The 25,960-nt window shown below is 46.4% G+C and overlaps 1 protein-coding gene across 1 annotated transcript in view; it reads left to right on the top strand.

The window, feature by feature from the left end:
• Positions 1-21,550, top strand: part of Gfod2 (glucose-fructose oxidoreductase domain containing 2) — a 33,503-nt gene extending 11,953 nt beyond the window's left edge. The window contains exons 2-3 of the mRNA XM_013012613.1: positions 13,379-13,722; positions 19,966-21,550. Coding sequence (XP_012868067.1) covers positions 13,464-13,722; positions 19,966-20,864 — 1,158 coding nt within the window. The 5' untranslated portion in view covers positions 13,379-13,463 and the 3' untranslated portion in view covers positions 20,865-21,550. The remainder of the gene's footprint in view (positions 1-13,378; positions 13,723-19,965) is intronic.
• Positions 21,551-25,960: the final 4,410 nt, after the last annotated feature.

Here is a 25,960-nt window from a genome sequence, read left to right as displayed (position 1 = left end):
CCGCAGCTTTTTTTTTTTTTTTTTGTCTGTCATGAGGCTTGAACTGTGGGCCTGGGTGCTGTCCCTGAGCTCTTCAACTCAAGGCAAGCGCTCTACCACTTGAGCCACAGCTCCACTTCTGGTTTTCTAGTGGTTAATTGGGCTGGCTTTGAACCACGATCCTCAGATCTCAGCCACCTGAGTAGCTAGGATTACAGGCATGAGCCATTGACACCCGGCTTTAGCAGAAGCTTTTTAAACCTAATCATGGTCCAGAAACTTCTGTGGGTATTAAATTTACTTCTCCTTCATGACCTAATTTAACTGACCTTTTTCAACCTTGGGTAGTTATAGGACAGGTCATTAAGCCTGTCACTTCTATTCCTCCTGGGGTATATGTGGAGGCGAGTGGAATTGGGGACCTGATGCCTCTGGTCTGATTCCATGGTGCCTGCCCAGCACTTGCCTGCTTGTCAGTTCATAGAGCTGGAAGAGCAAACACTTCTTTCTTTGTCTGGCTATTGTTTTTGCTTTCACTGAGAAGGCAGAAATATGTGACTTGATCAAGGATTCTGTGTATACCTTTTTTGTTTTTGTTGATCCTGGGGCTTGAACTCTGGCCAAGGTGTTGTTCTCGAGCTCTTCAGCTCAAGGAGAGCACTCTACCACTTGAGCCACAGTCCACTTCCGGTTTTCCAGTGGTTAATTGGAGATTAGAGTCCCACAGACTTTCCTGTCCGAGCTAGCTTTGATCTATGATCCTCAGATCTCAGCCTTCTAAGTAGCTAGGATTACAGGCGTGAGCTACCAGCACCCAGCTTGCTGTGTACACTTCTAAACAAAACTAAACTTTTTTTCACTGAGCCTTTGAATTCTCAAAAGCCAGGCCCCAAATCCTATTATCATGTCATAATTCTAATTGGTAAGACTTTTTTTTCATACTAGGGCTTGAACTCAGGGCCTTCCTAGGCAGGTGCTTTACCACTTGAGTCAAGTTCCTAGCCTTATCACCCAACAGGAACATAAATGCAGGTGAAAGAGTCATTCTCACCTCCATCAGAAAGCAGAGACCTATCTGGAAGCATGAAATGTTACCATTTCATGGTCTGAAGTGCAAGTTGGTTCGTGGGAGTTGTGACTGTACTGCATGCAGTCCCTTGGCCTAGAACTTGCCGTTCAGAGCTGTGAAGCTGTGCCTGTCCCTGGTTCTGGTTCTGATAATGAAATATGCTTGTCTTTGTCCTTTGGGCCCAGTTCTGTTATTTAGGTGTTATTTAGCCTGTCTGCCACCGGGGCTAAATTCTGCCATATCAAAAAGAACCAGAAGTAGCTGGGTGCTGGTGGCTCACACCTGTAATCCTAGCTACTCAGGAGGCTGAGATCTGAGGATCGCGGTTCAAAGCCAGCCCAGGCAGGAGAAACCGTGAGACTCCTATCTCCAATAAACCACCAGAAAACCGGAAGTGGCGCTGTAGCTCAAGTGGTAGAGCGCTCGCCTTGAGCTGAAGAGCTGAGGACAGCGCCCAGGCCCAGAGTTCAGGCCCCACAACCGACAAAAAAAAAAAGAACCAGAAGAAAGGCTGTGGGACAGTCAGACTCACTTTCCTAATTCATTCTTGGTACATAACTGTTGTTAAAGACCACATGGAAAGTATTCCTGCTCCTTTCCCAACTAGTTCCTGGGTTTTGCAAAATAAAAGGTTAACCGTTATATTGTTTCTTTTCATCCCTCCCCCCAGGGTTTGTGGATGCTAAACACAAACTCTACTATTGAGTTCTACCCCAACCCCTCCCCCCTTTAAAAAAAAATCTCTCATGTCATGCTCAGGAATTATGCTGTGGTGTTACAGATCACTTTGTAGCTCAATGCTAGTTCTCGCTCCTGCCTTAGGGCCATGCTCTGATGCTCTGCATATTATGAAGATAGCTCATCCTCCTCAAGTAGCTTATAGTCCAGATTTTAAACAGTTATTTAAAGTTAGAAAGGTAAAGAAGAAATTTGGCAGGAGGAGCCTTCTGTCAGTGTGATCTCCACCGGAGCCTTGAACCTGAGTTGATTTTTTTCATTCTTGCCCTCATTCATTCCTGTATTCATTCCTCAGCCATTTCTTAGCACCTATTCTGTGTCAGGCGCCATACTTATTTCAGGATGCAGCAGCAGCAGCAGCAGCGTGTGAAAGAGCTGATGCACTGGCCTCCTGACAGATAGATACTAGATAAGTGAAGCAGGGAACGTGCTGAGCTTCCGGAATGGCAAAGCTCAAGCTGTTATGAGAAGAGTGGCAGAGCAGAACTACCTAACACAGCTGGGACACAGGCCCAGTGAGGAGGTGATGCTTCAGGGGAGACCTGGCAGTTCCGAGGAGTTAGCCCTCCGTAGCTGACAAACAACAATGGGAGAGGAAAACAGTGAAGGCCAAAAACCCAACCTGCTTCGGGAGCACACCAAGGAAGTTTGCTAGGGGAGGAAGTGATTAGAACCAGAAGAACCCGAACAGTGAATGAATTCAGGACATCAAGATGCGCAGGTGATGGGCATGGTGGCGGACTGGCTATAGAGAAGCGGGGAGGCTCCACCGCAGCCTCACGGCTCCTTGTGATCTGGTTACGTATGAGTCGCTGTCACTTGTTTGATGTCAGCTGACCGGAGGAGAAGCATGACCAGAAGGGGATAAATCTTAGTGAAGACATCCTGCTGGTCTCTGAGGAAGTAAAAGACACCGGGTAGCAGCTTGTCTTCTTGATCCGAAAGCCATGATCATCTGATGCTTGTTTTTCTTCCTTGAATCATAAACCAGATTCTGCTCCAGACTTCTTATGCTAGTGACATAAGGAGGAGTCTCTTAATCATACTTTAATATATCCCGTCCCTACTGAAGTATGTACATGTTCTTTTGTTTTTGTTTTGAGACCCAGGCTAACCTTGAACTCAGGAATCTTCCCAAGTCTTGGGATATAGGCATTCACCACAACAACCAGCTCTCTATATATACATACACATACACACACACACACACACACACACACACAGTATTGCTCAGTGTATGGGTCTTAGTTTACTGATGAACTATGTGAGGACACAGATTGCAGGCCTGGGGTTTGAGTTTGATCTTGCCCTTGCTAAGCAATCACTGAACTACTTGAGCCATGCTCTTAGCCCTTTGTGCTTTCATTATTTTTCAGATAGGGTCTCACATTTTTGCCCAGACAAGCCTTCAGCTACAATCCTCTTATCTATGCCTCCTGCATAGCAGGGATTATAAGCCTGTACCACTATACTCAGCTTATTTAGTAAGCCGGGGGAGGGCTCATTAACTTTTTGCCTGGGCTGGTCTTAAATTTTAATTGTCCCCATGTTTACTTCCTGAGTAGCTAGATACAACCATGAGTCACTTCATCCAGCCCATAAAATCTTATTTTTTAAGCAACTATTTATTGAGCATTTACTATTTATCAGGCCTTGTTATAGGAATTATGATAGAGCAATGAACAAAATAGGCAAAAACAACCCAAAAAACCCCAAAACCCTCTGTTCCCAAGAAACATATATTCTAGCAGGAGAAATGGAGAAGATAATGACATCATAAGCCTGTTTCTCTTATAAGACCATAATTAAACAGAGACCTGAAAAGAGCAATAGTGGGGGGGAGGGAGGGAGGAAAGAATAGAAGAAGAGAACCAGACAAATAAATATCTACACAGGAGAGAGTTGCAAGTGTAAAGGCCCTGAGGCAGGAATATCTGGCATGTTTGAGAGACATTGCAGTGAATCACTGTGGCTGGAATAGGATATGAGGTGAGAAAAGTAAAAAGAGGCTTGGAGGGGCATGCAGACATCATGTAGGGCCTTGTAGGTGAGTGGAAGAACTTTAGCTCTTACTCTAAGAAAGACAGAAGCCTTTGAAAGGTTGAGCAAAGGAGTAGCTTGATCTGACATTCTAACTGAATCACCCACGGTGCTTTGTGGATTGGGGATGCAGCATGGGAAGCAGGGCAGGGAAGATGTTGAGACTAGTTCTGAGATGAAGCCTTTGTGGGAGGAAGACATTTGTGTGGCAGGGGAATCTCAGGGTATTAGTTCTGGACACTTAAAAGTTTTGGAAGCCTATTAAACATCCAAATAGGGTTGCCAGATGATCATGTCTTATACTAGTCTGGAACTCAAGAGATGACCTGGCTGATGATGTTGAGAATCCCTAGAGAATAGATAGTATTTAAGCCATGAGACTGAGGGGAATCACCAGGGAAGTATAAATAGAAGAGAAATGGGTGAAAGCCTGAATCATGGTTATTACAGACATCATCTGGAGAAACTAGCAGAAAGGACTAAGAAATGGTCAGGGGCTGGGCTGGGAAGGTGGCTAGAGTGTAGCGTGCTTGCCTTGCATGCATGAGGCCTTGGGTTTGATTCCTCAGCACCATATAAGCAGAAAAAGCCAGAAGTGGCACTGTGGCTCAGGTGTTAGAGCGCTAGCCTTGAGCTGAGGGGCAGTGCCCAGGCCTAGAGTTCAGTCCCCATGACGGGACAACAAAGAAAAAAGAAAGGTGACACCACTAAGCCACATTCCCAGCCCCCACTGAGGTCTATGTAGGTAGCCCACACTGGCACCTGACTTGGAGTCCTCCAGCCTCAGCCTCCCAGGAGGTGGGGTTGAAGCCACACCTAGTCTTATATGCTTTATTTCTTTACCAGAGTAGCAGTGTTAGGGCTTTTATCATAATTCAGCTGGGGTTGTGGGTAGTGTCTTTCTCACATAGAGAAACATACTTAAGTATGTTATAGATATATTATGTACTCATATACCACTTTAAGTAAGATTGATTTGTATTCTGCTGAATGTTCTTGTGACACGCTATCCATTTCTTTAGAGCACTTGTCTCAAATGTCATGATGTACTCGTGTGGTTGATTGTCTTCACCATGCAAACAGAGGCTGTATCCGTTTGATTCACCAAAATATCTTGTACTTTGCTCTGGCCTGGCCTGGCCTGTAACAGGTGCTTGCCAACTATCTAATGGTGAATCCATTTGCATAAATGACAAGTATCATTTTACACTTTTACATAAACACCTGAAACTCAGCCTATAATTAGCAGCTAATGTCACCATCTGTTTTAAAATTAGGTTGGAGGAGTACCTCACACACTAACCAGGTCTCGACCTCACCCCTGGCCAGTGAGCTTCATTTTAACGTATTTCATATTAGAATTCAGTTGCTAAAAGAAAGAAAAAAACACCTAATTCCCAGGAAAATCCCTAAACAAGTTTCTGAACACTGAGCCACAGCACCACTGGTGGCTTTTTCCCATAGTTGGATTCGATTCCTCAGCATCACATAAGCAGAAAAAGCAGGAAGTGGCACTGTGGATCAAGTGGTAGAGCTCTAACCTTGAGCTGAAGAGCTGAGGGACAGTGCCCAGGCCCAGAGTTCAAGCCTCATGATTTACAAAAAAAAAAAAAAAAAGTCAATCAATCAGTAAATTATATGTTATTCAAGTTTATTTGTTTTTTTTTTTAAGAGTTTCATGGACTTTTCTGTCCAGGCTGGCTTTGAACTGTGATCCTCACATCTCAGCCTACTGACTAGCTAGATTACAGGTATGAACCACCAGTGCCCAGCTTAAAGAGAGACTTTTAAGTTCACACATATTGTTTGATTATAGATCTAAATTTACATGTGGTACTAGGTTGTTCTATGCCACTAGATACAACTATTTATGCGATGCCTAGCCAGGCTCCAGTGGCTCACACCTGTAATCCTAGCTACTCAGGAGGCAGAGATCTTGAGGACCACAGTTCAAAGCAGGAAAGCTGAGAGACTCTAATCTCTAATAAACCACCAGAAAACTTGAAGTGGTGCCCAGGCCCAGAGTTCAAGCCCCACGACCAACAACAACAACAAAAAAAGAGCATTTAAACAATGACTATAGCTATGATGAGTCCTAAGCTAGACATCATAGCACTATGGCTCAGGGAACATAAGGCAGGACTTGGAAATCTAGACAAACATTCTTCACAGTTTTATTTATTTATTTATTTTTTTTGGTCGGTCGTGGGGCTTGAACTCTGGGCCTGGGCACTGTCCCTCAGCTCTTCAGCTCAAGGCGAGCGCTCTACCACTTGAGCTACAGCGCCACTTCCGGTTTTCTGGTGGTTTATTGGAGATAGGAGTCTCATGGTCTCTCTTGCCCAGGCTGGCTTTGAACCTCGATCCTCAGATCTCAGCCTCCTGAGTAGCTAGGATTACAGGCGTGAGCCACCAGCGCCCGGCTCTTCACAGTTTTAGAGTTTTTAGTTCATGAACAACTGGGTCTCGTTGGGCCTGTGATAGCACATCATGGCAGAGCAAAAACCACTCACCTGGGTAGGAAGCAAGAAAGAAAAAGAAGGGACTATGGCAATACCATTTGACTCATGCTTCCCATTCCCAGCCTTTGGTTGTTTTGTTTTGTTTTTTATTTTTGCCAGTCGTGGGGCCTGAACTCTGGTCCTGGGCACTGTCCCTCAGCTCTTCAGCTCAAGGCTAGCACTCTAACACTTGAGCTACAGCACCACTTCCAGCTTCTTCTGCTTATGTGATGCTGAGGAATCGAACCCAGGGCCCTCATGCATGTGAAGCAAGCATTCTACCACTGAGCTACCTTCTCAGCCCCCATTTTTGTTTTTTGAGACAGGATCTCTCTATGTAGCTTAGACTAGCTCCAGATTCTCCTGCTTTGGCCTTTCAAGTGCTGAGATTACAGTTGTCTACCACCATGCCAACAAACTTCCCAAAGGGCTTGAAAATATTCTGATATTCTAATTTTGTGATGGTGGCTTTTACTTTAGGGTTTTATTTCATTTTGTTTTTGCCAGTCCTGGAGCTTGAATTCAGGGCCTAAGCTCTATTCCTGAGCCTCTTTGTGATCAAAGCTAGCCCTCTACCACTTCAGTGAGCCACAGGGCCACTTCCAGCTTTTTCTTTTTTTTTTTGGGTTGGGTCGTGGGGCCTGAACTCTGGGCCTGGGCGCTGTCCCTCAGCTCTTCAGCTCAAGGTTAGTGCTCTACCACTTGAGCCACAGTGCCACTTCCAGCTTTTTTTTTTTTTTTTTTGCTTATGTGGTGCTGAGGAATCGAACCCAGGGACTCATGCATGCGAGGCAAGCTCTCTACCACTGAACCACCTTCCCAGCCCACTTCCAGCTTTTTCTGAGTAGTTTATTGGAGATAAGAATCTCACAGACTTTCCTGCCCAGGCTGGCTTTGAATCTCAATACTCAGATCTCAGTCTCCTGAGTAGCTAGGCATGAGCACTGGTGCCTGACTTATTTTAAGTTTTTGATCCTTCCCAAATTAAGTTTTAAGTGTACAATGAGAGAATCAGGGTTCATTGTTTGCCATATGATAGCCATTGTTCCAATAGCATTTCTTAAAAAGTTTCTTTTGTCTACTGAATTGATTTAATGCTCTGGCTGAAAATCTGTCAACCGCATTTATGTGGCTAGCAGAGTAAAGATAGTGTTATGAGGCAGTGTGCTTTGTCTATAGAAATCCCTAACAACTTTTTTTTTTAATGCCTGGCACTAAAGATATAAAGCTTATTTTGTAATTTTAGAAAAGCATAGTTACAGGATAAGTGTTACAGATACATTTTAAATAACTTGCATGGAACCACCCAGCCTCCATCCATCTGTAAATTTCTGAAGAACTGGATGCTTCTAACAGGATCGGACGGACACACTCCCAAAACAAGTAATGACACTTGAGAAAGCTTATAGGTAATCAAAAGAATTGTGTGTGTCTGTTAGAGAGATTTGTTTTTAATATACTCATTCATTGGTTGATTCAGAGTATGTAAAATATAATTTCTCTGGATGTGAGCCATGTATTTTATATAGCTTTTCATCCCACTGAGCAAAAGGAGAAATGAAAGCTAATATAGTTTTCATTGTAATTACTTAACTGAGACATCTATCTAATTCAAATAAAAAAGAAGGAGGAGGAGCAGCAGCAGCTGAGAGCTGGTAGCTTATGCTTGTAATCTACCTTTCAGGAGGCTGAGATCTAAGGATCCTGGTTCAAAGCAAGCTTGGGTAGAAATATCTGTGAGACACTTATCTACAATTAACCACTAGAACGCAAGAAGTGGAGCTGTGGCTCAAGTAATAGAGTCCTAGCCTTTGAGTACCAAAGGTCACAGACCATGTTCAGGCTCTGAGTTCAAACCCCAGTACTGGCAACAAAGAGAGAGAGAGAGAGAGAGAGAGACTTTAGTTTCCTCATTTGTAAAGTGAAGATGTTGTAATAGTTACATAACATAATGCCAGTAAAGCACTTGGCACATAGTATATAAAAGTTAGATATTACTGGCTTGAAGAAAGTAAGGATCATGAGCCCAGTGCTGGTGGCACACGCCTGTAATCCTAGCTACTCAGGTGGCCGAGATCTGAGGATCTCCATTCAAAGCCAGCCCAGGCAGGAAAGTCTGTGAGACTTTTTTTTTTTGGTCGGTCCTGGGGCTTGAACTCTGGGCCTGGACGCTGTCACTCAGTTCTTCAGCTTAAGGCAAGTACTCTACCACTTGAGTCATAGTGCCACTTCCAGTTTTCTGGTAGTTTATTGGAGATAAGAGTCTCACGGCCTAGCTTTGAACTGAGATCCTCAGATCTCAGCCTCCTGAGTAGCTAGGATTACAGGCGTGAGCACTGGCGCCAGGCTGTGAGACTTTTATCTCCAATAAACCACCTGAAAACCAGAAGTGGCACTGTAGCTCAAGTGGTAGAACACTCGCCTTGAGCTGAAGAGCTCAGGGACAGCGCCCAGGCCCAGAGTTCAAGTCTCACTACTGACAAAAACAAAAACAAAAAAGAAAGAATCATGAAAAAAAAAATAGCCCAAGTGATCTCAACTAGTAAATAGCCATCTAAGTTACATCAAGTGAAATTGATTAGAAAAGTCCAAATACTAACCTTGAGTTAAAAAAAACTAACATAATCGGTAGCATTGTGTATGTGTGTGTGTGCATGTGCATGTACATGTGTGCATGCGTGCACACATGTACTTGCTGCTACTGGGGCTTCTACTGAAAGTCAAATGAAAGTCTTCAGCTTTTTTGCGTATGACTAGCCTTCATTTTTAGCCTTTTGCTGGTTGTTTGGATATTAAGAGTTTCAGGAAGGTCCATGAGACTCCTATCTCTAATAAACCACTCAGAAAAAACAGAAGTGGAACTTTGGCTCAGTGGTAGAGCACTAGCCTTGAGCATAAAAAAGCTCAGGAACAGTATCCAGGCCTTGAGTTCCAGCCCTAGGAGTGGCACAAAAAAATTAAAAAAAGAGGGCTGGGAAGGTGGCTCAATGGTAGAGTGCTTGCCTTGCATGCATGAGGCCCTGGGTTCGATTCCTCAGCACCATATAAGCAAAAAGAAAAAAACCCGGAAGTGGTGCTGTGGCTCAAGTGGTAGGGCACTAGCCTTGAGCTGAAGAGCTGAGGGACAGTACCCAGGCCCAGAGTTCAGGCCCCTCAAACAACAAAATAAATAAATAAATATTTTAAAAGAGAGCGTCTCATGGAGTTGCCTGTGTAAGCCACGTGAGACTCTTATCTCCAGTAAACTACTCAAAAAAGCCGGAAGTGGCACTGTGGCTTAAGTGGTAGGGTGCTAGCCTTGAGCACAAAAAGGCTCAGGGACAGCGCCCAGGTCCTGAGTTCAAGCCCTAGTTCAAGACCTCAGTCAAGCAACACAGGTCATGCCAGAAGCACATCCCGGAATGGAGAGAGAGCGAGCAGAGACTAAGTACCATGACCTTTCTTCCTCCTCTCAGATATCTTCCTGGGATTTCCTACTGTAGCCATAAGGAGGCTGGAAGCCCTGGAGTCCAGGCCTTAAGTGTCTGGCCTTCAGACTCCTGAGCCTGGTGGAGAGGTTCCGAGAGGAAGACCTAGAGCACTCAGCACACCCACCTGCCAAAGTCCACCCGCCTTCCATTAGAACTTGATGCCATTAGTTCAGGCTGCAACTCACCTTTCTAATACTTTGCATCTTTTTGTGTTCCCCCCACCATTCTGCTCCCTATGTATGTGATACGATACTAAACTGTGTATGGTGGCACACATTTGTAATCCCAGCGCTTGGAAAGCTGAGGCAGGATTGTGGGTTTAAGTCCAACCTGGTCTACATCGTGAGACCCTGTCTCAAAAACAAAAAAAGGTGGGTTGTGGATGTAGCTCAGTGGTAACATACATGTCATGAGGCTCTGGGTTTAATCTCCAGTATAAAAACACAAAAAACAAGATAGTGATTTACAATGGAGTAAACAATGTGCTTTAAAAATATTACCTCATTTAATCTTTTAAGTCCCCTAGGAAGTAGAGACAATTATCTTCACTTTGCAGATGTGGAAATGGACACACAGAATTATTAAAGACTAACCTGAGTTTACCCATCTGGGAAATAATGGAGGCAGAATTTGAACGCAAGCAAAATGGCTCCTTTTCCCTTCATGTAGCCTCTATCCTGCCTTCCTTTGCCATAACCAAGCATTGTTCACCCTTCGTCCTTGACCAGCATATGGTGAGGGCTGGGTTCATGGAGGTTTTTTGAGGTGTATGAAGGGTAAGGTGTAGGGATTTAGGGTCAGAATAGGGAAATATTAGGGGTGAGAAAGGGTGGCCACTGAAGTAAACAAGGAAAACCAGCTGTGCCTGCTTGAGCAGGAAATACCTAATCATCAGGCCTGCCTAGCTTCATGCCATCTGGCTCTCGCAGGGTCAGCTGATGCCCTGTACAGGTGTGATGAAGCTGCTTTTGAGTCAGGGGAAGTAAAACAGAGGTTACTGACCATTCTAATCTGTTGTTTTACACAACTGATATTTAAACATGTGTACACCCAAATACAACTAGAGTCAGGAGGAATGCTGTGTGAGAGGAAGACTTTCATTGGCATGGGTTACTAGTACCCTTGTATCTAGAGTAGATGATAGTGGCACTGAAGGCATATCTCAGTGGTAAAGGAATTACCTAGCATTGTGTAAAGCCCTGACTTCAAGTAATTCGCAGAGCCCCGCCCCTCGAATTGTGTTCAGCTAAGAAGCAGCGATGTAGGATTAGAACCTAGATAACACTGATGCCTTCACTAGAGCATCTGTGCTCACCACTTCCCTTTACTGCTCCTTTGATCATGTGGCTTTTGTGGAGCCGCTAGAACAATAAAGCTGTAAATATACATGAAGCTCTGCAGAGAAACTGGACTTGTGCTGCAGATCTGGAAGTCACTACACAAAAGAAGATATTACAAAGGGGAGGAGCCTCAAGCTGTACTTGGATTGGGGACAGGAAACTGGTGGTGATGGAAGTTCAGGAACCTTGACGTTGGCCTGGAAGGAGAGTAGAAGAGACTTAAAGTGGCATTCAATAATGGCCAGAGTTGAGAATGTCAGAAAGGGGAAGAAGATGTGTGTATGTAAAAGAATAGTTAAGTGATGCTTTTACAGAGGAATGTGTTGTCTCTGTTAAGCTCAGAAATGGGTTGACTGACCCAGCCTTAAGCTGAAGAGCTGAGGGACAGCACTCAGGCCCAGAGTTCAAGCCCCATGACCAACAACAAAAAAAAAAATTGTCAGTGCAGGGCTGGGAAGGTGGCTCAGTGGTAGAGTGCTTGCCTTGCATACATGAGGCCCTGGGTTCAATTCCTCAGCACCACATAAGCAGAAAAGGCCAGAAGTGCTGTAGATCAAGTGGTAGAGTACTAGCCTTGAGCTGAAGAGCTGAGGGACAGTGCCCAGGCCCAGATTTCAGGCCCCACGACCCACCCCCCCCCAAAAAAAATTGTGAGTTCATCTTGTAGCATACACTGGACTGGATGCATGACTCAATGGTAGAGTACCAGCCATGATGAGCAAGTGGGGAATGAGGCTCTGACCTCGAGAGCTCAAACCTTGCAACAGGGGAAGGAAGGAAGAAAGGAAGGGAGGGAGGAAGGAAGGAAGAAAGGGAGGGAGGGAGGGAGGCAGGCAGGCAGGCAGGCAGGAAAAAAGAAAGGAAAAAAGGAAGAGAGAGGAGAAGGAAAAGAAAGAAAACAAAGGAGAAAAGAAGGGGAAAGGAAGAGAGGGTGGCAGGGAGGAAGATTGTCAGGGCAGTAAACACAATTTCAGAAGTCAGATTTTTAAAGGTAATTGGTAAACTAGGGGACTCTAAGGTGCTTCTAAATCTTCTTCTTCTTATTATTATTATCCCGGGGCTTGAACACAGGGCCTAGGTACTGTCCCTGAGCTTTTGCTCAAGGCTAGCACTCTACCACTTGAGCCATAGTGTCACTTCCTGCTTTTTCTGTTTGTGTAGTACTGAGGAATCAAACCCAGGGTTTTATGCATGCTAGGCAAGCACTGTACCACTAAGCCACCTTCCCAGCCCCTAAATTATTTATTTATTTTATTTTTAATTTTTTAAAATTATTTTTTATACAGCAAATATACAGACTATTTCTGCCCAGTTTTGAACCAGGGGCCTTTCACATTAGTGAATGTGGTAACTACTACTCTATAGAAACTTACTACATGCTTTTTTAAAAAATGTGCTTCAACTGGGCACTGATGACTGATACCTGTAATCCTAGCTACTCAGGAGGCTGAGATCTGAGGATCATGCTTCAAAGCCAGCCTATGCAGGAAATTCTGTAAGACTCTTTTATCTCCACTCGGAAAACCGGAACTGGTGCTATGGCTCAAGTGGTAGGGTGCTAGCCTTAAGCTGAAGAGCTGGGGACAGTGCCCAGGCCCAGAGTTCAAGCCCCACGACCAACCAAAAAAAAACAAACTCCTCCTGCCTTAACTTCCTAAGTGCCCTATAGTGAATTTTTTTTTTTTTTGGCTTGTCCTGGGACTTGAACTTTGGGCCTAGGTGCTATCTCTGAGCTTCTTCTTTTTTTTTGGGGGGGGGCGGTCATGAGGCCTGAACTCTGCTCTTCAGCTCAAGGCTAGCGCTCTACCACTTAAGCCACAGCTCCACTTCCGGCTTTTTTTCTTTTTGCTTATGTGGTGCTGAGGAATTGAACCCAGGGCCTCATGCATGCAAGGCAAGCGCTCTACCACTGAGCCCCCTTCCCAGCCCTCTCTGAGCTTCTTTTTGCACAAGGCTAGTACTCTACCACTTGAGCCACAGAACCACTTCTGGCTTTTTCTGTGTATGTGGTACTAAGGAATCTAACCCAGGGTTCATGCATGCTAGGCAAGCACTCTACCACTGAGCCACATACCCAGCCTAGTGAATATTTTTATACAAAAAACAAAAACAAAAAACTTTGAGCCTGAGCACCGGTGGCTCACGCCTTTAGAGAACTTGTTGCTTATAATAAGCCAAGAAAGTGACCATAGCTAAAAGCGTGTCCTCCACTACTCACCAATGTATTGCTTGTCTTTCTAGGAGCCATGTTTGACCAGGCCTTTGGGAAGGTCAGCTCCATGCCGGAGGCCCTTGTGAAGCGATGAGTTGGTGAGCTGAGGCCAGGATGAAGATGCTGCCAGGTGTGGGTGTATTTGGTACTGGCAGCTCAGCCCGGGTCTTGGTCCCACTGCTGAGGGCAGAAGGATTCACAGTGGAGGCCCTGTGGGGGAAGACGGAGGAGGAGGCAAAGCAGCTGGCTGAGGAGATGAACATCACCTTCTACACCAGCCGGACTGATGATGTCTTACTGCATCAAGATGTAGACCTGGTGTGCATCAACATCCCCCCTCCGCTCACCCGCCAGATATCTGTGAAGGCTCTAGGTATGCAAGTTGGATTGTGGCAGGCAATCTGTCCCTCTGGATAGTCCTCAGAGCCTCAGTGCTCTCCTCTGGGCCTGGGTATTCTTTCCTGGGCTATGGCCCATCTGCCACCCCTTAAGCAGAGCTCTGGAGGAGGAGAGTGGGTTGGAGAGTCTTACACCTACATTAGTAAATCCCTCAGCAAAAGCTGGGGTGGCCTACCAAGGGGCTGCAGATAATTGTATTTCAAGCAAAGTCAAGGCCTACCTCTGGGAATCAGCATTCCCTGGACACTGGGAAACTGCTGGTGATTGACACATTTGTTTTTCCACATGGCGAGAGGCAGCACCACAGGAAGAAGAGGAGGCAGTGTAGCAGGCTGCCGTTTCCCATGCTTTGTCAGCCCTTGACTGTAGTGAGCACACGCCCTTCCTGCCAACCACAATCTTGTAGAGCCAGACGGCAGGAAGGGCGCTCTGATAGCATTGACTTTGCCCACAGGATCTGAGGTACAGCCTGCTGGTTTAGCCACTCCCTCTGGGAACTGTGGGCTTAGAGACCTCCTGTGCCTCTACCCCGCTGCTGGGCCTAGCCTGCTAAGTAGTTCTGCAGTTCCTACTGGGCTTTTTCCTATCAACTGTGGACAGATTCTTTTCTTCATGCAAGCAAATCAGAATCTTATTTAGTAGGAAAAACAAACCAGTAAACATTTAGCCAGCAATTATTTTTTTAGGGCTTCCTGTGTGCCCGGACCTTCAAAGCTGTGCTGTATCACAGTCGTCCCTGCCTCTAGAATACTAGAAGCCAGGTGAGGTGGTCCATACCTATAATCCCAGAACTCAGGAGGATTGTGAGTTTAAGTCGAGGCTGTTGAGCCATGAGGTGGGGGGGGGGGGCATGCTTGTAATCCTAGCACTCAGGAGGCTAAGCCAGGATCTCAAGTTCAAGGCTTCCCTGTCTCAAATGAAATAAAAACACACAAGCTGAGTGACAGAAGACTTAAGTAACCATTCAAATATCATATAATTGGGTTTGCCTTATTTTTGTTTTTTGTTTTTGTACTGGTTCTGGGCTTGAACTCAGGGCTTGCGTGCTATCCCTAAACTTTTGTGTTCAAGGCTAGCACTCTACCATTTTGAGCCACAGCTCCATTTCTAACTTTTTGGTAGTTAATTGGTGATGAGTCTCACAGAATTTTCTGCCTGGGCTAACTTTGAACTGTGATCTTCATATCTCAGCTTCCTGAGTAGTTAGAATTACAGGCATGAGCCACTGGCACCGAGCTAACAAGTAATTGTTTTATATAAGGCGATAGGAATCAAGGATCTCAGAGGTAATCAGAGATCTCTGGGTCACGAACCTGTATGCCAGGAGACTACCACTCTTTCTGGCTGCTACTATGGCAGAAGCTCCAAGGCTCTACTGCTTATCTCTCCCTTGTTCTAAGGAAAAAAAGCCATAGAAGAGAATTTCTGTCACATTTGACCTAGTGGTTAGGGGAAGATTAATGTTGATTAAATCAAGTACGAACTTGAATACATCTGGCTGTCAACTTAGCCAAAAATTGTGGATGGTTTGTCTTTTCTGGAGAGCTCTCTAAAGATAGGTGACACTGGAGGGAGATGGTGGCTCCTAATTGAATTTAGAAAGTAGAATAAGCCAGTGCTTCAATGAAGAGTGGCTTCCATGGGAATCACCCAAGTCAGTGAATGTTGTGAATGTCGCTGGTGAGTGATGTGTTAGAGGCTTTCTGTGCCCTCCCTGAGTTTTAGTGTCTCCATGGAGACCATTTCTAAGCTAAGCAGGAGAAAGAGGGAACCCTGGGATTCTCTGGCCACGAGCCGGCTATTTTTAAATTCTTAGTCTAAGAAAACAGTATGTTTTGAGCTACTTGATAAAAACAGGAAAGAGCAGGGGTCACAGGGGCTTCTGGGCTGTTGTTTTTCTCTTTTCATACCTACCTACTGTAAGTAGGAGGATATACATGAGCCCCAATTAACTAGCATCTGCTAGGCCTGGGTTTAATGCCAATACCCATAAGAAAAGAGAGAAACTGAGGCCCAGGAATATTGAGGAATGATAACTTCTCAAGTCACAAAATCGAACATTGAATGTCCCTCTTCTTGCTATGTTGTTACCTCATTTCTGGGTCCATAAGAATTGTCTCATGCCAGGTGCTGGTGGCTCACACCTATCACCCTAGCTACTCAGGAGGCTGATATCTGAGGATCACAATTCAAAACCAGCCCAGGCAGGAAATCTGAGAGATTCTCCAATAAACTACTCAGAAAGAGTTGGAAGTGTGCTGTGACTCAAGTGGTAGAGTGCTAGCCTTCAGTAAAAGAAGCTCGGGGACGGCACCTAGGCCCTGAGTTCAAACCCAGGACTGGAGGGAAAAAATTGTCTCTTGTCTTAATTCTTTTTTTTTTTTCTGCATTTTATTTGATTGGTCTAGCAATGCCATCTAGGCTAGCCTCAAACTCATTAGTCTAGGCTGGCCTCCATCTGAAGATCTTTTTGCCCCAGACTCTTGAGTTCTAAAACTAGAGGCATGAATTACCACATGCTTTCTAAAATTAATTTTTAATTAATCCTACAGAGGTTTACTTGGCATATCACAATTCTGTGACATCTCGTTTTTCTGCTACTGCCTGACCATTTTCCCCCATCTTCTGTGTTTCAAATTCTATACTTAAAGCTTTCCCAGGAATTCCTTAAAGGAGAATAGAAGAATCCTCAGTACATTTCAATTCCCTATTCAATTCAGAAATAGTTTAAGAAAATGTATTTTAATGGGCAGAGTACTTCCATGGTCTTTGCCACTGTTAATCTGTCACTAAAAGATAAGGCGCTATGGCTCAGCTCTTAGCATTTGTTTTCTTAGAAAAACAAATTTTCTCTTTCCCATGGGATATCATCCTAATAAAAGATCATTCCTCAAGCAGGCTGACCCAGATAATTTAATCCCAAAATCTCCAGTCCCTTCAGAAGCCTCCTGGCCTCAGGGCCAGACCAAATCCCTGCTGTCTGGTCTCATCCCACCAGTCATCTTCATCATATTTACTTGGAGTATGTGCCTATATTTCTTTGTACGATCATTTGAACCTATTAAGATTGTAAGCCCTTAGAAGGTTGAGCCCATGCCCAGGAGAGCCCCAGTTCTTGGCCAGGTCCTGGGACTCTGGTTGGATAAGATATTCGCCAACTCTATCCATACAGTAAGTCCAGTATTTATTGCTTTCTTTTCTAGTATCCAACTCTTCTTCATTAGAACAGGGACTCCCGGGGCTGGGAATGTGGCTTAGTGGTAGAGTGCTTCCTAGCATGTATGAAGCCCTGGGTTTGATTCCTCAGCACCATAGAATGAGAAAAAGTCAAAAGTGGTACTGTGGCTCAAGTAGTAGAGTGGTAGCCTTGAGCAAAGGAAGCTCAGGGACAGTGCCCAGGCCCTGAATTCAAGCCCAGGAGTGGTGGGGGAGGCTGGAGGGCAAGGGGGAGAAGAACAGGGTCTTCCTGGACTTTATGTCTTATAAATATAAATATTATTCTTTTTTTTTTTTGTCGGTCCTGGGGTTTGAACTCTGGGCTTGGGCACTGTCCCTCAGCTCTCCAGCTCAAGGCGAGCTCTCTACCACTTGAGCCACAGCACCACTTCCGGCTTTCTAGTGGTTTATTGGAGATAAGAGTCTCACAGAGTTTCCTGCCCAGGTTGGCTTTGAACCACGATCCTCAGATCTCAGCCTCCGTAGCTAGGATTACAGGCGTGAGCTACCGGCGCCCGGCTTAAATATTAGTATTCTTCATGGGCTGTTTCTCCATTCTGCTGTGTGAAATCATTTTTCTAGTCCCCTCTGGATCCTCCTGGGCCCAGCCTGTGAACCTGGCTGCCTGTGGGGTGCTACTGAGGAACAAAGCATTGGTCTGCAGAGCCTGGAACAGTTCCTCTGGGCCTTGCTCAAGGGAGCATGTACTGAAGACAGGCTTGCAGCTTGAAACTCATATACCCTCAGAAAATTTGAGCTAAAAAAGAACTTAAGGGACTGAGTGTGAAGCTCAGTGTTTAGTATGTTCAAAGCCTTGGGTTCGAACCCACAGAACTGAAGAACAAAAAAATTGAAAAACCACCTAAAGTGGTCCAGGATGCAAAAAGCAGCTTTCAGCTCCTGTAATCCTGGCAGGAAAGCTAAATGAGCTTATATGAAGATGTCTTTTAAGGCAACCCAAGTCTTCCTAAAGGTGACACAGCCTGTTCTGCTGGTTTCTGGAAGTCTGAGTGCCTTTGATGTCCATGCCGTAAGAATCCTGGTAGCCAGACATGGGGGGCCCATGCCTGCAATACCAGCTACTGCAGAGGCAGAAATAGGACAACCTCAATTCAAAGCCACCCATGGCAAGTTTAGCTTAAAACCCTATCTGAAAAACTAAAAGCAAAAGGATTTGGGGGTGTGGCTCAAATACTTACTGGTTAGCTCAAGGCCTTCAGAGAATCCACAGAACAGCCCTCCCAAAGGACTTCTAGGTACTGTGTTCAAAAGGTGTCTCACTAGGGCTGGGAAGGTGGCTCAGTGGTAAAGCACTTGCCTTGCATGCCTGAGGCCCTGGGTTCGATTCCTCAGCACCACATATGCAAAAAGAAAAAAAAGCCAGAAGTGGTGCTGTGGCTCAAGTGGTAGAGCGCTAGCCTTGAGCTGAAGAGCTGAGGGACAGTGCCCAGGCCTGGAGTTCAGGCCCCACGACTGGACCCCCCCCCAAAAAAAAAGTATCTCACTAGTCATGCTGCTCTCTCCTCTTGCAGCTCCCCCCCTTTTAAATTAGCATCGATTATTTGTGAAAATGAGTTTCCTTTTGACATGTACATATATTATACAATGTACCTTGATCAGACCCATCACCTTTGTTACTCTCCACTGTCTCCCCTTTCCCTTTCTTAAACCAATCTGAACACGTGTCACTGTTCATTTCCACATAAAGTTTTTTGACTATATTCACACTCTTTCATCCTCTCTGTTTGCCCTCGGGCCTTTTGATCAGTAATTTGTTGGACCCTGGTTGTAGAGAACAATCTGTGGGACCCTTAGATCTCTTCGGAGTTATGACTGGAATGCTAAGCCCGTCCTGTTAGCATGTAGAGCAATTATCTCACCACAAGCTGGTGATCCCATAAATGGGTAACAGTTGAACACATGTCCATGTGTCTCTCCCCCTCTCCAGCCCACGTGTTTTAATCAGGTCCTCCAGAGAAACTGAATCAATGAGACATTAAGAGAGAAAGGCTTATTTAAGATTTGTCCCACCAGGCTCCAGTGGCTCATGCCTGTAATCCTAGCTACTCAGGAGGCTGAGATCTGAGGATCAAGGTTCAAAGCCAGCCCTGGCAGGAAAATCTGTGAGACTCTTATCTCCAATAAAACCGGAAGTGGCGCTGTGGCTCAAATGGCAGGGCACTTGCCTTGAGCTGAAAAGCACAGGGACAGTGCCCAAGCCCAGAGTTCAAACCCCACAACCGACCTAAACAAATAACTAAATAAATAAAGAAGTCTGGAATAGTGCCCAGGCCCTGAATTTAAGCCCCAGGACTGGCAAGTGGAGGCGTGACTCAAGTGATGGAGCAAAGAAAGCTAAGAGATTGCACGTAGGCTCTGAGTTCCAGCCCCATTAGCAGCACTATAAGTAAATAAATATTTTTAAATTTTTTTGTTATTAAAGAAAGTGTGGGTGGAAGGAAAAGAAAAATAATGATTATAAAGATTCTGGCTTAAGCCGGGCGTTGGTGGCTCACACCTGTAATCCTAGCTACTCAGGAGGCTGAGATCTGAGGATCGCGGTTCAAAGCCAGCCCGGGCAGGAGAGACCGTGAGACTCCTATCTCCAATAAACCACCAGAAAACCAGAAGTGGCGCTGTAGCTCAAGTGGTAGAGCGCTCGCCTTGAGCTGAAGAGCTGAGGGACAGCGCCCAGACCCAGAGTTCAGGCCCCACGACCGACAAAAAAAAAAAACGATTCTGGCTCAGTGGTAGAACACTTGCCCAGCATTTGTTGAGGCCTGGGATAAATTCTCAGCTCTAGGGAAAACAAAGAAAAGAAAAAAAGAACTTAAGTCCTCTTTACCCAACCTATAACTTTCTCCAGTGCATTCATTGAGACTTTCCAGTCTATGCTGAGTCGCCCTTCCTCCTGGTCCATAGGAGACTCCTTCCTGGAGCCATCCACCTTGGAAAAATTCCTTTTCAGCATTTGAGATTTCCCACTGTGTCTCATTCATAGGCATCGGGAAGAATGTGGTCTGTGAGAAGGCCGCGACGTCGGTGGATGCATTCCGGATGGTGACAGCCTCGCGATACTACCCGCAGCTCATGAGCCTGGTGGGAAACGTGCTGCGCTTCCTACCCGCCTTTGTGCGCATGAAGCAGCTGATCGCAGAGCATTATGTGGGCGCAGTGATGATCTGTGATGCCCGCATCTACTCGGGCAGCCTGCTCAGCCCCAGCTACGGCTGGATCTGCGATGAGCTCATGGGCGGCGGGGGCCTGCACACCATGGGCACCTACATCGTGGACCTGCTGACCCACCTGACTGGCCGGAGAGCTGAGAAGGTGCACGGGCTTCTCAAGACCTTTGTGCGGCAGAATGCTGCCATCCGGGGCATCCGGCATGTCACCAGCGATGACTTCTGCTTTTTCCAGATGCTCATGGGTGGGGGGGTGTGCAGCACAGTGACGCTTAACTTCAACATGCCGGGTGCCTTTGTGCATGAGGTCATGGTGGTGGGCTCTGCAGGGCGCCTTGTGGCCCGGGGAGCTGACCTCTATGGGCAGAAGAACTCTGCCACACAGGAGGAGCTACTGGTGAGGGACTCGCTGGCCGTGGGTGCCGGGCTGCCTGAGCAGGGCCCCGAGGATGTCCCACTGCTCTACCTGAAAGGCATGGTCTACATGGTGCAGGCCTTGCGCCAATCCTTCCAGGGCCAGGGCGACCGCCGCACCTGGGACCACACCCCTGTGTCCATGGCCGCCTCCTTTGAGGATGGGCTGTACATGCAGAGCGTGGTGGATGCGATCAAAAGGTCAAGTCGATCTGGGGAATGGGAGACTGTAGAGGTGCTGACGGAGGAGCCCGATGCCAACCAGAACCTGTGTGAGGCGCTTCAGCGGAACAACCTGTGAGCCCGAACACATGGGCTTCCTGCCTGCCCCAGGGCACAGGGACCATCAGGGGCCAGGAGCTGGGATGGGGGGTGTGATTTTAGTAAAGACAGTGTGTTTCCTTTAATAAATCAGCATGGGCCAGGGCTGGAAGAAAATTGAAGGAGGCCCAGGTTAAACACCCCGTCTATCTACTCATCTCCTCAGACTTGCAGGGCGGTGAGCCTTCCTGCTACCAGGGCTGGGTGGGTGAGCCCACGCTGTGTAGAGTGGAGCTGCCGCCAGGCCTCTTCATTGTTCTAGGGAGCAAAGCCTGCAAAAGTTTGGCCTAAGAGCTCTGATTTGTGGTCATACAGGATAAAAAAGCCCACGCAGAGCTGGCTTGGCTGAGGCCTGTGGAGAAATGACAAGAAGCCTTGTTTCCATGCCCTTCTTGGGCTGGGGCATCTCAGGAAGAGTGAGGGCAACAAGTCACCCCTCAGGGATCCTCACCTGCCTTCCCATGTACCCAGGCCCCAGGCCAACCCTTCCTGCAGAGAAGAGTGGAGCTTCTGTATTAAATGAGCTCTCAGGGGCCATTGACTTATGGAAGAGGGCCCCTGACTTGGCAGAGAGAAGATGGGAGGCTGTAGAACATCGGATAAATGTCAATAAATAAGTCAGAAAAGATGACATCGTGCTATGCGGTGGTTTGTTTGGTAGTTGGATTTCTTGGATAATAAAAGGTCGTTAATCACTGCAGATTGGCTTTCTCTTTCCTCAGGACTGTGTAGCGGCTCTGCCACTGCCCACTGTCAGCTCTGGCTTTCTCCTCATGGCCAAGTCCCAGGAGTCCTCCAAAGAAGTATTTGCTTGAGGACAGGAGGCAAGGTTTCCTAATTTGCTATTTGGCAATTTAGGCAGATAAGGCAAAGCCTGGGGCTTGCTAGGCTGGAAATCTGGAGGGATCTGCTTTGTTTTTGTTTTGTTGTTATTTATGGGATTGAACTCAGGGCCTCTGCTTTCCTGAGGTGGCACTAGACCACGTGAGCCACACCCCTAGCCCTAGGGATTCTGTTCTTGAAACTATGGCTGCCTTCAAGAAATCCCTGAGAAGGGAGGAGCCTGAAGAGGAAGGGCCCCTGGCACTTTAGTGCAGGTTTGGCTGGCACTGCCTGACCCAGCCAGCCACCAGCCATACTTATTAACTAACTTGCGGATGAGGGCAGGGCTGTTGGACTGTTGAAAAGGACTCATCTGCCCCTTTGTTTCCCTTGCCTGCCTGCCTGCTGGATTGTGAACCTAGATGAACTCAATCCTTCCCTCTCTTCCTCCCTCTTCCTACTCTTGGCTCTTTGCCAGAAAGGCCCAGGGAGTGCTTCCTCTTCCTCTTGGCATCCCTTACAAAAGTCACCAGGCCTGTTTTCCCATAGCATCCTGGTTTCAGACATTGTCTGAAATAACTTTATTGTGAGATAAAATAACAAAAGTTAATGTTGGAGCTTGCTTACAGTGTGCTGGACCCACATGGTAAATGCTTCATGCTTATTATGTGATTAATCTCCAAACCATTCTACTATTAATATGTCTATTTATATATATGTATATACATATACATTATTATTAATATATCTATTACTGGGGTGTAGCTGAGTGCTCACATCTGTAATCCTAGCTACTCAGGAGCCTGAGATCTGAGAATCATGGTTCAAAGCTAGTCCAGGCAGAAAATGTCCATGAGACTCTTATTTCCAACAAGTGGTGGAGTGCCAACTTGAACAAAATTGCCAAGCAAGAGCATAGGCCTTGAGTTCAAGTCCTAGACCAGCATACATGTACACACATGTGTGTACAGAGCCAGGGTGCCTGGTCAAGACCATCTGACTACGGTTCCTGACCTTGAACTGCCCTTATCCTAGTACTTGGGAATCCTTCTGAAAAGATGCCCTCTTAAGCTTGGAAGGGAACTAGAGAGTATTCACCCTAGGCAGGATATTAACAGTTAATAGTCTTTCCCTTGAGCCCGGAATGCTCAATTCAATTCCAGTTCGATCCTTCTGTGTTTTTTGTTTGTTTGTTTTGCTGGTCATGGGGACTGAACTCTGGGTCTGGGTGCTATCCCTCAGCTCAAGGCTAGCACTCTACCACCTGAGCCACAGCGCCACTTCCAGCTTTTTCTGCTTATGTGTAGCTGAGGAATCAAACCCAGGGCCTCATGTGTACAAGGCAAGCACTCTACCACTGAGCCACCTTCCCAGTCCCCCTTCTGTGTTTTACACTCCTAAATTTGAGAGTGACTGAAAAAGCACAAGAGGTTCCTTCAATGGAAAAGTCCTTCCTGCTAACTCAGTTGTACTGAGATTTTAGAAGATTGCTGGGGCAGATTGCTATCGGCCTAGTGTAGGATTATTTTTGAAACCCAGGGTCCTCTGAGAGTACCCCTGCCCCTGACATGATATTACACCATACCCTGAATCTTTGAACATGTGTCTCCCAGTGTCAGCTCTATGATGCTACAGTGAAAATGAGGAGAATTGGGCCTTGAAGTGGCCCAGATGCCTGTGGCCAATGGAACTGGGGTGTAACTGAGCATGGAACTAATTCCAAAGCTGTCCTGCAGCGCCCTCTCCTGGAAAAAGGCAGTAGTATCTTCCAGGACCTGTTTTCTAAATCTCCAGTGAAGTTTTTCAGGCCAGTAAAAACTGTAGATTTTTCCCTTTAAGACAGCAACCGACAAGAACTTCTAATAGGGCTAGGACTGTAACTTAGTGGTAAAGTTTTTGCCACCATCCCACTTGTGAACCTTCATGTTCCCTTGAATCATGCTGCCTAAGAATCCTCTCCCACTTAGAGTTGGCTTCTAGGAGTTGCAATGAGGTTCCTTTGTGTGATTCCTCCCATGCACCCTGCTTCTGTCCACAGGTAACAAGTCCTAGTGATGGTTCTCTGATCATTTCTTACACTATCACCAAGGGAAGATCAGTGCTGACCTTGCCTACAACTCTAGCCCCAAAGACCAGTGAGAGGGCATGTCATCCTTTTGGATTCAGGCATTGGCAGAACTTAAGTGAGAGCAAAGGTACCAGAGCCTCAGGATGTGGTCAATTGCAAGACTGTTTCTCTACAGGCCTCTGCTTCTCCAGTTGTAAATTGAGATCAGTCTCAATCTAGCTCTGAAACAGCATCACCTGGTGTGGGCAAATCAGTGCCCAGAAAAACCTGTAGGCAGAAAAGAATATGCTAACCACCTGGCTTGTGTATAGTCTTTTAAAGTTTTTTGCTGGTGTTGGAGCTTGTACTTGGCCTGGGTGCTACTCCTTAGCTTTTCTGTTCAAGGCTGGTGCTTTACCACCTGAGCCACAACTATATTTCTGGCCTTGTTTTTGTGTGTATGCCAGTCTTGGAGTTTGAACTAAGGGCCTAGGCACTGTCTCTGAGCTTCTTTTGCTCAAGACTAGCACTCTACTACTTGAGCCACAGGCTACACTTCTGCTTTTTTGGTAGCTTATTGAAGATAAAAGACTCATAGAGGGCTGGGAAGGTGGCTCAGTGGTAGAGCACTTGCCTTGCATGCTTAAGGCCCTGGGTTCGATTCCTCAGCACCACATAAGCAAAAAGAAAAAAAGCTGGAAGTGGCACTGTGGCTCAAGTGGTAGAGCGCTAGCCTTGAGCTGAAGAGCTGAGGGACAGCATCCAGGCCCAGAGTTCAGGCCCCACGACCGGACCCAAAAGAAAAAAAAAAGACTCATAGACTTTCCTGCCCAGGCTGGCTTCGGTCTGCAATCCTCAAAACAGTTGTGAGCCACCTGCATCCAGTGTTGCCTGTTGTCTTACCATGTCCAAGTGAACATCCAAGTGACCCCTCAAAGGAGAATGTGGCTCAGGGTGATGTCAGGAAAGGCACCATGCCTATTCTGCTTCTTTTCCCTGGGCCTGCCCGCTCTGATGACCATACAAGGCCATTATTCCAGGGGTCCTGCATATAGTTCCAACTACTCAGAGTTGGACTTGTCCTATCTGCAGCCTCCTCCATCCTTCACCTGGTTCTCCCTGCCTTGGGACCTTTGGTGAAGCCCATTACTAGGTAGATGTGTTACAGGATATGTGACATTGAGGAATTCAGTCATGAAAACAGCTACAACCCACAGTGGTAATAGGATACAGATGCTACAGTGTAACACAACAGTGGCTGCAGGACTCAGCAGGTAAAAGGTACCTGAGTTGTCAAAGGTACAGGTGCAGTAGCCAGGGAGAGGGGTGAAGGAAGGAAAGCATTTTAGGTAGGGAAAGCCCCATGGTTAGAAAAAAAGTAATACAAGGTGTGGCTGGTTAGGGAGTCACAGGCAGCCATTAGGAAGTTCCAAGGCAGCTGAGACAAGAGGAGCAGGGTGCTAGAGGGTCAGTGACCCATCAGAGGTGCAGGTGTGAATGTGGAAGGGTCACTGCATGGGTCTATGGGTGACCCCCACAGAGATGACAGTAGCCTGGGTCCTGAACATGGGATCTAAGAGGGTGGGTAGATTCACTGGTCTTGATGCAGATTCCCTAGTAGCAGTGAGGAACAAAGGCCAGGATGTGGTCTGAGGTGAGGCCCAGCATTTTGGCTTGAACAGTTTGCATAGATAGGAGAAATGATCTATTTAATGTGGAATAGCTCATGTTTGAAGTATTTGCAGAACACACAGAAGGATTTGTGTCCACAACAGCTAGCACTGCATGGCTCTTCCTAGAGACCCCTCAGGGCTGGCCACAGAGCTCCAAGGGATGTGCTCACTGATTTCCCTTCCCCCACCAACCAAGACACTGATATCCGGTCACCAGGAGCCTCCTGTGGGCAAGGCCTCATCTAACTGGTATGGCAATGAGTGGAAAACATTGCACAACTCTCATTCTCAGGACAAGCAAAAGAACTTTGAGGATCCTAAGTGCTGATCCCCTTGGGGTGAGACCAGAGGTAGGTCAGTCATTCCCTAAAAGAGAGAGGGAGCAGGACCAAACATTTGCTTCCCATAGTCTTCTCTTTATCTAAAGATCTTTCTCCTTATTTCTCCCTTCATCCCTTGCAGTTAGGCCATTTGACCCTCAGCCTCACCTGGGGAGACTAAATACGCAGAAAAGGCCTCATGCCTGCTTCATGC

This window comes from Dipodomys ordii, unplaced genomic scaffold, assembly GCF_000151885.1.
Source record: "Dipodomys ordii isolate 6190 unplaced genomic scaffold, Dord_2.0 Scaffold18, whole genome shotgun sequence".
NCBI lineage: Eukaryota > Metazoa > Chordata > Mammalia > Rodentia > Heteromyidae > Dipodomys > Dipodomys ordii.
The sequence above is the reverse complement of the archived record's forward strand: the minus strand, read 5'-3'. Positions and strand labels throughout refer to the sequence as shown.